Source organism: Pan troglodytes, chromosome 5 (genome assembly GCF_028858775.2).
Source record: "Pan troglodytes isolate AG18354 chromosome 5, NHGRI_mPanTro3-v2.0_pri, whole genome shotgun sequence".
In the NCBI taxonomy this organism is placed as follows: Eukaryota; Metazoa; Chordata; class Mammalia; order Primates; family Hominidae; genus Pan; species Pan troglodytes.
Genome location: NC_072403.2, coordinates 148669394 through 148682826, shown reverse-complemented (window position 1 = coordinate 148682826; position 13433 = coordinate 148669394). Strand labels below are relative to the sequence as shown.

General features: G+C 41.7%; 2 protein-coding genes across 5 annotated transcripts in view; one reads left to right on the top strand and one right to left on the bottom strand.

Moving 5' to 3' along the window:
* Positions 1 to 11603, bottom strand: part of PEX7 (peroxisomal biogenesis factor 7) — a 91898-nt gene extending 80295 nt beyond the window's left edge. The window contains exons 1-3 of one of the 2 annotated variants that reach the window (XM_518763.9): positions 11394 to 11603; positions 8913 to 8970; positions 7715 to 7865 (exon numbers count right to left, since the gene is read on the bottom strand). In XM_518763.9, coding sequence (XP_518763.3) covers positions 7715 to 7865; positions 8913 to 8970; positions 11394 to 11523 — 339 coding nt within the window. In that variant the 5' untranslated portion in view covers positions 11524 to 11603. Of the gene's footprint in view, positions 1 to 7714; positions 7866 to 8912; positions 8971 to 10804; positions 11287 to 11393 lie in introns of those variants that run through there. The other variant, XM_016956377.3, reaches the window with a different exon arrangement.
* The window catches only part of MAP3K5 (mitogen-activated protein kinase kinase kinase 5), a 266255-nt gene continuing 264235 nt past the window's right edge, over positions 11414 to 13433 (top strand). The window contains exon 1 of one of the 3 annotated variants that reach the window (XM_054686344.2): positions 11414 to 12105. In XM_054686344.2, coding sequence (XP_054542319.1) covers positions 12099 to 12105 — 7 coding nt within the window. In that variant the 5' untranslated portion in view covers positions 11414 to 12098. The remainder of the gene's footprint in view (positions 12106 to 13433) is intronic. The other 2 variants (XM_054686343.2, XM_054686341.2) reach the window with 2 other exon arrangements.

Here is a 13433-nt window from a genome sequence, read left to right as displayed (position 1 = left end):
CAAAAAATGTCCCTTTCTCTTAGGGCTGCCTAGCAAACTACTAAAAACTACTAACTACCCAAGACTCAGGTCAAATAGCAACTCTTCTGTGGCAGTCCCTGGTTCTCCTCTCTGTGTACCTTCTAGATATCTCTTTTCAATATCTATCATGTTGTACTGAATGGTTGTTTTTTTTGTTGTTGTTGTTTTTTAATTTACGTGGGACCCTAAATGGTTTGTCTGCATGTCCCAAACTACAACCAGAGAACAGCACATGAGTCTTATTTATACCTACATCTTCAATGACTGGCACATGCCTGGCATATAATATGTGCTACAAGTAGAGACAGGTCTGCCTTTTTTAATACAAGTCTAAACTTTAAAATATAAAACAAAGCCAAAAGAAGGTAAATGCTTTTAAAACATGAGAATTGAAAAGTGATGACATATCACATCCTAATGGCAGTAAAATCCAAAAAGGGAGAATTGTTCAAGTGACATCTAACTAGAAACTATTTTTCTGTACAATCACAATCTTCACAGGGAAAAGCTTTAAATGGCTATTATCAATTGTAATAAAATCTTACTGCAGTAACCTATTCCAAAATGAATGGCTGGGCATGACTAAATATGCAAAAAGAAATATATCAAGTCCAACTATTTCCTCAATTTTTAAAAAAGAAACAGGATGCAAAGAAAAAAAATGCCTTCAGTTGATAAATGTGTTGTGTAGTTTTAAACATAAATGCATTTCTGAAGAAAACACACTAGTTTTAAATGCAGGACTGGTTGTCATTCTGCATTAATATTTTTTATTGGCACCTGATACGGATCTCATCTTGAATTGTAATCCCCACGTGTCGAAGGAGGGACCTGGTGGGAGGTGACTGGATCATGGGTGCAGTTTCCCCCATGCTGTTCTAGTGATCGTGAGTTTTCATGTGATCTGATGCTTTTAAAAGTGGCAGTTTCCCTTGCTCTCTCTCTCCTGTCACCTTCTGAAGAAGGTATCTGCTTCCACCATGATTGTAAGTTTCCTAAGGCCTCCCCAGTTATGCAGAACTGTGAGTCAATTAAGCCTCTTTCCTTTATAAATTACCCAGCCTCAGGTATTTCTTTATAGCAGTGTGAAAAAGGACTAATATAGAGAATTGGTACCAGGATAGTGAGGTACTGCTATAAAGATAATCTGAAAGTGTAAAAGCAACTTTGGAACTGAGTAACGGGCAGAGGCTGGAACAGTGTGAGGGCTCAGAAGAAGACAGGAAGATGTGGGAAAGTTTGGAAATTCTTAAAGACTTCTTAAATGGTTCTGAACAAAATGCTAATAGTGATATGAACAATGGAGTTCAGGCTGAGGTGGTCTCAAATAGAGATGACGAACTTACTGGGAACTGGAGTAAAGGTCATTCATGCAATGCTTTAGCAAAGAGACTGGTGGCATTTTGCCCCTGCCCTAGAGATCCGTGGAAGCTTGAATTTGAGAGAGATGATTTAGAGTGTCTGGTGAAAGAGATTTCTAAGCACCAAAGCATTCAAGAAGTGACCCGGTTGTTTCTAAAAGTGTATAGTCACATGCATTCATGAAGAGATTATTTGAATTTGGAACTTACATTTAAAAGGGAAGCACAGCATAAAAGTTTAGAAAATGTGCAACCTAACCATGAGGTAGAAAAGAAAAACCTATTTCTTGGGGGGAAATTCAAACCTGCTGCAGAAATTTGTATAAGTAACAAGGAGCCAAATATTAATAGCCAAAACAATGGGAAAAATGTATCCAAGGCATGTCAGAGACATTTGCAGAAGCCCCTCCCATCACAGGCCCAGCGGCCTAGGAGGGAAAAATGGTTTTGTGGGCCTGAGTGGCCCTGCTGCTCTGTGCAGCCTCAAGACATGGTGCGCTGCATCCAGCTGCTCTAGCTCCAGCCATGGCTAAAAGGAGCCAAGGTACAGCTCAAGCCATTGCTTCCGAGGGTGCAAGCCCTAAACCTTGGCAGCTTCCATGTGGTGTTGGGTCTGTGGGTGCACAGAAGACAAGAAGAGTTTAGAAGACAAGAGTTTAACCTCCACCTAAATTTCAGAGGATGTATGGAAACACCTGAATGTCCAGGCAGAAGTCTGCTGCAGGGGAGGAGCCCTCATGGAGAACCTTTGCTAGGGCAGTACAGAAGGAAAATGTGGGGTTGAAGCCCCCACACAGTCCCCACTGGGGCACTGCCTACTGGAGTTGTGAGGAGAGAGCCACTGCCCCCCAGGCTCCAGAAAGGTAGATTCACTGACAGCTTGTATTGTACAGCTGGAAAAGCCACAGGCACTCAATGCCAGCCAGTGAAAGCAGCCATAAGGACTGCACCTTTCAGAGCTACAAGGGTAGAGCTGCCCAAGGCCATGGGAGCCTACCCCTTGGATGTGAGATATGGAGTCAAAGGAGATCATTTCAGAGCTTTAAGATTTAGTAACTGCACTGCTGGGTTTCAGACTTGCATGGGGCCTGTGGCCCCTTTGTTTTGGCCAATTTCGCCCATTTGAAACATTTAGCTAATGCCTATAGCCCCACTGTATCTTAGAAGTAACTAACTTGTTTTTTATTTTATAGGCTCATAGGCAAAAGGGACTTGCCTTGTCTCAGATGAGACTTTGGACTTGGACTTTTGGGTTAATGCTGGAATAAGTTAAGACTTTGGGGGACTGTTGGAAAGTCATGATTGGTTTTGAAATGTGAAAAAGACATGAGATTTGGGAGGCACCAGGAGTGGAATGATATGGTTTGGCTTTATATCCCCACCCAAATCTCATCTTGAATTGTAATCCCCATGTGTCCAGGGAGGAACCTGGGAGGAAGTGATCAGATCACGGGGGCAGTTTCCCCCATGCTGTTCTTGTGATAGTGAGGGAGTTCTCAAAAGATCTGACGGCTTTAAAAGTGGCAGTTTCCCCTGCTTTCTCTCTCTCTCTTTCTCTCTCTCCTGCTGCCTTGTGAAGAAGGTTATCTGCTTCCCCTTTACCTTCTGCCATAATTTTAAGTTTCCTGAGGCCTCCCCAGTCATGTGGAACTGTGAGTCAATTAAACCTCTTTCCTTTATAAATTACCCACTCTCAGGTATTTCTTTATAACAACGTGAAAACAGACTAATACAATACCTATCATTATTGACTTCTCAGCTTCTATCATTATCAAAAAGTAAATAATTGGTTCATTTTTTAAAGTAAACAAGATTTTAACTCTTGAAATGTATAAGCAAATACATTTCCTCCATAACAGAATACTAATAGTTGTATACTTAGGTCAAAAATAAGTTTTTATAAGCAATGCTCAAAAACCTCAATGGATCAAATATGTTATAAAAATTCAGCAAATTGATAAACCTTGTTATTTGACTATGAGAACAAATTTTAACTCATTTTTAAATTGTGATAAGCCAACTCATTAGTCTGAAAATTAGAAATTAATATATTACATTGATTTATGTCATCTTTAAAGTCACTTTAACTCACTCTCAGTAGCACAGTGTTTTAAGTCAGAAAGCAGTGAAATAAAATTGTCAATTCACTCTTATTTTTCTATTCTCACTGAACTTTTAAAAATTTTTATTATATATTCAGCAGCATTAGAATAAGCAAAGCCAAAGGCATTTTATGGGACTCAAAAGACATAATGACCTCTGCAGACACCAGTTAAACAATAGACAGAAGAATTTGATTCCTACTTCGATGCTAGGTTTAGCAACCATTCACACAGATAATGTCCATGTTTTTCTTTCTTTTCATTTCACCAAGACCTTCATTCCTCAAAGCCTAAAATATATCTAAATCTTGGATTTCTCTTTTTTGCTTCATCTGACAACTTGAAAATTGACTGTTGGACACATAGCCATCAAGTGGTAAAGTGGGTAACTGGAAAAGTTCTAACTTGTTTTACATTTTTCAAACCCTATTATAATAAGAGCAAATAATAATACTAGCTCATATTTATTCAATGCTGGTCTGTGATACAGACTACTAATAAACTTAGTTTGCAAATAAAAACACTCAAGTTTAGGAAAAATATGTGACATACGCAAGGTCTCACAACAGGTAACTTACAAAGCTGGGATTCAAATCCAAGATTGACTAAAACCATGCTATACATCTTTATTATATACTCTCTTCCACAGAAGAAAATGACCCATTAGTTGCTCTTCTATTTCACAACACAGCTTCCCTGAACATACTGGTGGAAAAAAAAAAAACAGAAATTGGCTATGTTCATTATCAACTTTTTTTTTTAATAACTTTTTTTTAAGGCAGGGTCTCACTCTGTTGTCCAGGCTGGAGTGCAGTGGCACGATCTCAGCTCACTGCAACCTCCACCTCCCACGCTCAAATGATTCTTGTGCCTCAGCCACCAAATAGTTGGGACTACAGGTGTGCACCACCACACCCAGCTAATTTTTGTATTTTTAGTAGAGGAGGGGTTTTCGCCATGTTGGCCAGGCTGGTCCCAAACTCCTGGCCTTCAGTGATCTGCCCACCTCGACCTTCCAAAGTGTTAGGATTACAGGCATGACTCACTGCACTCAGCCTCATTTATTAATTTATTCAACAAATATTTACTAGCTCCTTAAAACTCTCATTTGAACTTAAATCCTTTTAAGTATTTTTGAGTATCTGGCATATGCAATGGACTGAATATGTCCCCACAAAACTCACATGTTGAAATCTTAACCCCCCAATGTAATGGTTTTAGGACTTAGGGCCTCTGGGGGGTAATTAGGTCATGAATGTAGAGCCCTCATGAATGGGATTAGTGCTCTTATAAAAGGGATTTCCAAAACCTCTCTCATTCTCTTTCCACCACCTGTAGATACAATGAAAAGACAGTAGTAGTCTTTGACCTGAAAGAGGGCCCTCATCAGAACCCAAACATGTGGGCACCCTGACCTTGGACTTCCAACCTCCAGAATAGTAAGAAATAAATTTCTGCTCTTTATAAGGCACCCAGTCTATAATACTTTGTTACAGCAGCCTGAACAGACTGAGGCAGAAACTGGTGCCAAGAATTAGGGGTGCTGCTGTAACAAATACCTAAAAAGGTTATCTTCATTTATTTTTCACATAACCAAGCAAAGTATGTGAAACAGTAAACTCTGACTGTTGAAGCCATTTAATTGTTTTCTATTACACTAACATTCAAGGCATTCTGATACAAACGCTTACCAAAAAGTGCATTTGAAAAGAAAACGAGGAAGTCTAACTAGAATAGCAGTACGCAAAACAAATTTAAAAAATTAAAAAACAGAAGTGTGTCTTCGGTTCAAGAAATCAGCTGCAAAATCACAGAATGATGTAAAACTGGTTTAATAGCAGTTCAAATAACAAAAGAGGTAAGTGTGTTACTAGCAGACTCAAAGTAACCTAACACTAAGACATGGCTGAGAACAATGTATAGCCACTTTAGGTAATATTATTAGAGCTAGGGGCTCAAGACTATGGTGGTAAAATCTTATAAAGCTTAGCCCTTCATCACATTTCTGGAATAAATTAGGCATATATTGAAAGGGGAGTTGAAAAACAGGATTATCAAAGGAGGCTATCAGAAGGATGAAAGACGTACAGATCATGTCATCTGAGGACAGGACAATGAAATGACAAGTGCACAGTCTGGAAGAGAGCACGATGGCTATTTTCAAGAGGTTTCCTGGACAAGAGGGGCTGGACTTGGTCTTGCCACTTCAGAGAAAGACACTAAAAGCAGCAGTTGGTTGCTATAGAAGGTAGAGTTAGGATTACAAGAAGCAGTTTCTTAATAATCAGAACAACCTAAAAGTCAAATAATTTATCTCAAGAGAAAGTGAAATTTACTTTCACTGAGAGGAAGTAAAGACTGAGTGAGCATCCATCCAGGATATCCTAGAACAGTATTTTCCAGAGAGTAGTTACACCAGAGATTATTTTAACTGGTACATACATTTATTTTATTCATTACTTACTTATCTCAATGTACACTAAAAACAAATAAATGTACATACTAAAGTAGCCATCAACCCCATTGTTTCATGAATATTACTGTTTTAGGATAAATGAAGCAATGACTTTACTTGATTGAAAGAAAAACATTAAGTCAATATATTGAATTTACCTTAACTAGCTATATTATTTTATGATGTCAGTTATCATCCTTGAATTTATATAGATAATAAAAGGCACCAAAGATTTAAGAAAAAGGAAAAAAAAAACTTCTGAAAAGAAAAATATTTTTTAAAAAAGAAAGAAGGAAAAGAAATACATTAATTATAATACAAGTGGTATAAAAAGATGTCAAACATCACAAAAACTAGCCTGGGCAACATAGCGAAACTCCATCTCTACAAAAAACAACAACAACAACAAAACACACACACACAAAAATTGGCTGGGCACGGTGGCTCACGCCTATAATCCCAGCACTTTGGGAGGCCAAGGCAGGTGGATCATGTGAGCCCAGGAGTTCAAGACCAGCGTAGCCAACATAGTGAAACCCGTCTCTACTAAAAATACAAAAATTAGCAGGGCACAGTGGCGCACGTCTGTAATCCCAGCTACTCGGGTGGCTAAGACATGAGAATGGCTTGAGCCCATTCCAGAAGGTGGAGGTTGCAGTAAGCCAAGATTGCACCACTGCACTCTAGCCTGGGCAACAGAGTGAGACCCTGACACACACACACACACACACACACACACACATTCACACAGGTTCCACAAAAGTATCTGAATTTTGGACATACTGTTCTGTAGAGATTCGTGCATTGATTATCCTGAAACTAAAATCTCTCCTTTACCAAAATTGTCTTAATATTCAGTAATTCCCTGAAAACACAGTAATTTACAACTACATTTATTCAAATAGCTATCATAATTAAAATAAAAACTAAAATTTTTCATTATTTCAGTAACAATCTTAGAAATCTTGATTGTCAATAGCTATAGCTATAAAACATCTGGACCCCTCACGTAACTAATCTTTACCACAAAAGACTGATATTCTTGCATCTAATAAGCATTTATTGAGGGCCTTCTCGGGCCAGGCACTGTGGTGGACAAAAATTTGAAAGTAGATTAGCAAGTTTTCATTTGAAGGATGTACTGCTCCCTTAAGGAAAATCTTAAAACATTTAAGGTAAAAACACAAAAAGAGGATGTCTTTATGTTCACTGAAAATATACATGTATGTTAGTACAACTGAAGCCCAAACTATTTTCTATGCTATACATACACACACACAAAATCTAGACACATGAACCAGATTTAGATATAAAATCCCTTCAGTAAGTTCTGCCTCATACTCAGTATTTCATGCTCTTGCTCCAATATACTCTGAAACACCTCGGGAATCTCACTGAAGCCCCAAAGGCAATCTTGTGATGTCTATGTGAAAAGTCCACCTACCTCCACCTTCAGGCACCATGTGGCAAGCACATTCTTAGAGTGCAAAGAAAGTGATGGGCCTCTCAGGAGGAAATGGTGCCAGCGTACACTGCTGGAGGTGTTTTTTCTGCCTAATGAGAAGACTGACCTTTTCTTTTCTTTCCCCGCTCCTTAGGCCAAGAGGTACTTTATGTTTGAATAATCAAATAATAAGTGACATCTAGTATGTATAAGAAATGCTAAAGTTTAAACTTGTCCCCTGAAGATATTTCTCCATGTGTCTATCCCAAAATGGATTTCAACCAAAGTCGAAGAAAGAAAAATAATCAGCCCAGAAAGATTCCCCTCCTACCTCCTGAGCGTGTTCTTTATAGACTTGCAGTGGCTCTGCAGCTTTGGCAGTGTCCCAGAGCTGCAGCGAGCCATCGCCACTACAGGTGATGAGGACATGTTCGTTGTTCTCACTCCAAGTCACATCAAACAAACCATCATTCCAGTCAAAGCTACACTAGGAAAAAACAAACAACAAAAAAATACAACACTTACATAGGCAACTACACAACAAAAAAAATAACAATTATGGTTTTTTTCTTTCAATTTATCACATATTTTAACACGTATATCTCATGTAATCTGCACAACTATGGGAGTTAAGTAGAGTAGGTACTTGACAAATATGGCAACAGATTCAGAAAGGTTAAAAAAACAGTCCAGTGGAACGTAGTAGTCCAAAAATGTAATAGTACACAGTATACTGCTCCACATTTTTTTATGCTTAAATTTTATAATTTATGAGTGGACACTAAGAGACAGGCTTCAGATTTGTTTTGTTTTTTATTTGAGAGAAAGAGTCTTGTTCTGTCATCCAGGCTGGAGCGTAGTGGCCCAATCACAGCTCACTACAGCCTTGAACTGGACTCAAGCAATCCTCCCACCTCAGCCTCCCAAGTAGCTGGGACTACAGCCTAAAAATTAAAAAAATTTTTAGGCTGGGCCCAGTGGCTCACGCATATAATACCAGCACTTTGGGAGGCCAAGGTGGGCAGATCACCTGAGGTCAGGAGTTTGAGACCAGCCTGGCCAAAATGATGAAACCCCATCTCTACTAAAAAATACAAAAATTAGCCGGGTGTGGTGGCGGGCACCTATAATCCCAGCTACTTGGGAGGCTGAGGCAGGAGAATCACTTGAACCCAGGAGGCGAAAGATTGCACTGAGCCAAGATGGCGCCACTGTACTCCAGCCTGGGTGACAGAGCCAGACTCTGTGCATAAAAAAAAAAATTTCTTTTAGAGACGGGGTCCTCCTATGTTGCCCACGAGGCTGGTCTTGAACTCCCGGCCTCAAGTGATCCTTCTGCCTCAGACTTGGGAATAGCTGGGACTACAGGTGTGCACCACCACAATCAGCTAAAAATAAGCTTCATCCTATGCAAACGCCAAGGTTCCTTTTATACTGTATATTAAAACATTAATCAAAGAGTCAAAACCTAATTCTATTAAGGCTTTAATAGCAACAATATATACCTTTAATAATTTCAGCCCCCTTACCTTCTAAAAAGCCTTAGCCCAGCTTCATCTGGATCCAATATTAGTAGGGTTCCACAGCCTAAAGAGAAAAAAATCAAGGTCATCCCTTTGAACCTGCCAGGGTAACATCAAAAGTCAAGGAGTTATCAAGTAATTGGTACCTGATTTTAATACCACAAATTTTTCCCCAAAGTTTTTGGGACCTTGAATACCAAATGGTCAGGTGATCAATTTCTCCCTAAGTTTTTGGGACATGAATACCAAATGTGTTCTCTATTTCCGTTTTTCCATATTGTACTTCAGTTACTAAATATTCAACTTCCCATTGCACCTATGATTGGAATTCAGACATGGACCTAACAGGGGGGTGAAATACTTAAGGGCCTACTCTGTAGCCAGACAAGGCACCAGAGACACAAACCTTCCAAGTTGGTGTTATCATTCCTACTGACAGATGAGAAACCTCTGGCTTACAGACCCCAGGGACTGCACTCCTCACCAGTAAATCTAAAATACATCTCACACAGGATTTTAAAGCAAAATATGAATGCGGAGATACCTAGTGGGATTTACCACATAACTGGTGGTAATAAAGTGCTGAAAACAGTATTAATATGTTACCTGTCAAAGATTAATTATTTTACCAAAGGGCCATTGTATTTTAAAAGTTATGTTTACTTTTTATAGAGACCAAGGGGGAAAATCTCTTCTATTTAAACATGACTGAATTTTTTTTTTTAAATACCAATTCCCTTTAAAGAGTTTTTGCATAAGATTTTAAGTAGCATTACAGGCGAGTCACAGTGGCTCACGTCTGTAATCCCAGCACTTTGGGAGGCCAAGGCAGGAAGATCGCTTGCACCCAGCTCCGGACCAGCCTGGGCAACATAGTGATACCCTGTCTCTACAAAAATAAAAAATCAAAAATTAGCCAGGTGTGATGGTACATGCCTGTGGTCCCAGCTACTGGTGAGGTTGAGACAGGAGGATCATATGAGCCCAGGAGGTTGAGGCTACGGTGAGCCGTGATTGCACCACTCTACTCAACCTAGGCAACAGGGTGAGACCCTGTCTCTAAAGAGAAAAAGAAAAAAGAAAAAAAGGAAACTACTACCATTATAGACTCATGAGTCTTCAATCTAACTGGTGGGCCATGTAAATCTGAATGTGCAAGCACTAAGAGCTAATAATGAAAATAAATCAAGTATTTCTCTGAGTTTTAGAAGTAACATTTTTTTCTGCTGTAGGACAAAACAAAAAAATACAATAGATCACTGACATTATGAAATAAGTTTTTGCATCTCGCTTCAGTGCGTATAATACCTAGGACATGAATTAAGGCAAAAGCGAGAATGAACCCACGCCTTTTCATCTAGTCCACGGACTAGATGGACTCTTTTTTGAGAAGGAGTTTTGCTCTTGTTGCCCAGGCTGGAGTGCAATGGCACGATCTCGGCTCACCGCAACCTCCGCCTCCTGGGTTCAAACTATTCTCTTACCTCAGCCTCCCGAGTAGCTGGGATTACAGGCATGCGCCACCACGCCCGGCTAATTTTGTATTTTCAGTAGAGACGGGGTTTCTCCATGTTGGTCAGGCTGGTCTGGAACTCCCGAACTCAAGTGATCCGCCCACCTCGGCCTCCCAAAGTGCTGGGATTACAGACGTGACCCACCGCACCGCGCTTGGCCTTTTTTCTTTTTAAGACGGGGTCTCAGTCTGTCACCCAGGCTGGAGTGGAGTGATGTGATCTCAGCTCACTGGGCTGGGGCAGAGTGATGTGATCTCAGCTCATTGTAGCCTCAACATGCCGGGCTCAAGCGATCCTCCCGCCTCAGCCTCCTGAGCAGCTTTAACCACACGCTGAGCCAATGCGCGCGACGGGAGACAATTAACTGGAGTCTGTAACACCTACTTGCGAATGTGTGCATTCCTCGTTAGACAACTACAGGTAAGAACTGAACTTGATATATTTCATGGTGTCACCCGTGGGACTCCAGGCGTCCATTCAGGAGCATCGTCCTTAGGAAGGCCAGCCCGCAGGTCGCGGCTCAGTGCTCGAATGCAGACTGGGAATTGTGGACCAACTCGCGAGCCCTGGGTCGGTTCTGGCTCAGACCGTCTTCCCCGTACTGCTGTGCCGAGCGGACCGATCCAAGGGACCGCGCAGGCTCCCCCGGCTCTCCCTACGGGGACGTGTGCCTGGGCGTGTGACACGTGGCGGAGGCAGCGCGGTCTCAAGGAACAAGGACATGGGCTACTATGCTACACGTATATGCACTTGCACACAACTGGAAGATCGACTCCTGCTTCAGACCAACTCCTCGCGCTCGGCAAAGAAGGGAGAGGCGCCGACCAGCGCCTCTTCTGCCCCCTGGCGTGGACCCGCGGAACCGTCTACGCTCAGAGGGGCTTTCCCTCGAGCGCGAGGAACTGGAGCCCGGCTGGCCCCCGCCTCCGCCTCCGCCTCCGCCCCCCGGCCCCAGCTGCGCTGCGCCGCTCACCCGCGATGCCGTAGTGCTGCGCGGTGGCGCAGGCCAGGCGGCCCGGCAGGTACGGGGAGAACTCGGCGGCGTAGCCGTGGCGTCCCCGCGTCCGCAGCGTCCGCGCCGCTCCACCGCACACCGCACTCATCCCGCCCGCCGCCCCCGGCCCTCGCTGCCCCGGCCGCGGAAGCCGTTCCGAGTCGGAGGCACACTGCCGCGGTTAGAGAGACCAGGAAGACCGGACGGAAGTGTGGGCCCCGTGCCCTGTGTTTGAGATTCTGATTGGTCCGCACAGGAAAGGGCATTGACTCCGACGGAGACCATTTTTGTTTTGGGTGAAACCAAACTGAATTGCGCCTGCTGCAAAGATACAGATCTATCAGGGGAGTGATCCAGGGTTAGGTATTATTAATAATTACGACAGCTTTTGTCGTTGCATCTCAACCTCCTCTGCGGTGCTATCTGGTTTTTATTTCATTGAGCGTTTGGAAGACTGGCATCAGGAACTTTTCCTGATGATTATAAAGTGAGAAAAGTTACAGCCGACTCTGAAACCACGCAGCGCGTCCAAAATTGCGTGCTGCGTTGCCCAAGGAAACTGGAAGCAATGATAACTTAAGTCCGTGGAGTCACTGCGGTCTTTAGGAATAAGAGCGTGGGCTGGTGGGCTACTTTCACACTGTAACTGGAAAAGATGAAACACCAACTCCAAACCAACTCCCCATGCTTGGTAAGTGAGAAAAAGGAGCTGGCCAGTTCTAATGAAGCTAAGCAAAAAAGCAGCACATCATCATAAACAACTTTTTAAAAAAGTATTACTATACATGTATATATTGTATGGTAATAAGTGCTCAGATGCTGGTGCTCATTCATTCATTTATTGCCAGGCATATACTATGTGGAGAATGACCAAATATAATTTACCTGCCAAACCAAGATACTTTTGAGAGTAAAGAGGGTGTAATTATTAAGCCAGGTCAACAGGCACAAACCAAGTCGTATGATCATCTTAACCATATACCAAGAATAGTACTAGGCATTTGGGATTCAAAATAATGGGATATGGTCCATGGCCTCAAGAGATGAGAGAAGAAGACTAAAAGAGAAGTCATGTAATTAGTTAAGTGTAATCAAAATACTGTAGAGGCTATGATAAATATATATGGGGTATTTTTAAAAGGTGATTGTCCGTGCCAGAGGTATGGAAATTTCAGGAAAGGCTGCAGAAGAGAGAGAAGTCTTTATGGTGATTGCACACAGATGAGTAGGTTTTCTTTAGGTAGACAAGAAGATGGAGATCTTTGTAGGAGCAGGAATAACATGAGCAACCCAGGAGATTTAAACCAGCATGATCCATAGGGGGTCGTGGCTGCCAGGACTCAGCCTGGCCAGATGGAAGGGATACGGTGAAAAAAATATTGGGTGGGGAGACTGTGGAGTGTTTTACTGGGGCTAGATCATGAAGAGTCTTATATACCATACTAAGAGAATTGGATTTCTACTGTAAACAATGAAAAACAGTGGAAGTTTTCTAATGTGAGAAATTAAATGACCAAGGTTTTATTTTAAAAAGTCCTGCAACACTAATATGGAGGATAGAGTTTGGAGATGGGGAGGCCAGTTAAAAGACTTTTTCAGGCCGGGCGCGGTGGTTCACACCTGTAATCCCAGCACACTAGGAGGCCGAGGCAGGCGGATCACTTGAGGATCCAGACCAGTGTGGCCTCTATTATTTTGGATTTTTATCATATGTAGTCACTGGAATGTATGCTGCATGAGGGCAGAAATTTTTGCTTGTTATGTTCGCTGTTGTATCCCAAGGACCTGGTATTTAAGCACTCAGGAAATGTTGAGTGAATGCAGCCTAATACAATGCCTAAATGATCAGTGTGTTTTTCGTAATACTACAAAAAGTAACCTGGAAACATTCTGGAGTTTATTGAAATGCTAAACAGGTGTTAATAAAATATCAAAGTAAGCAAACATGAAGCAGCTGGGACCTTGGCAAAGAGTTGTATATAAAGAGTTATCCAATCTAAGCTAAAAATAGTGTGGTAT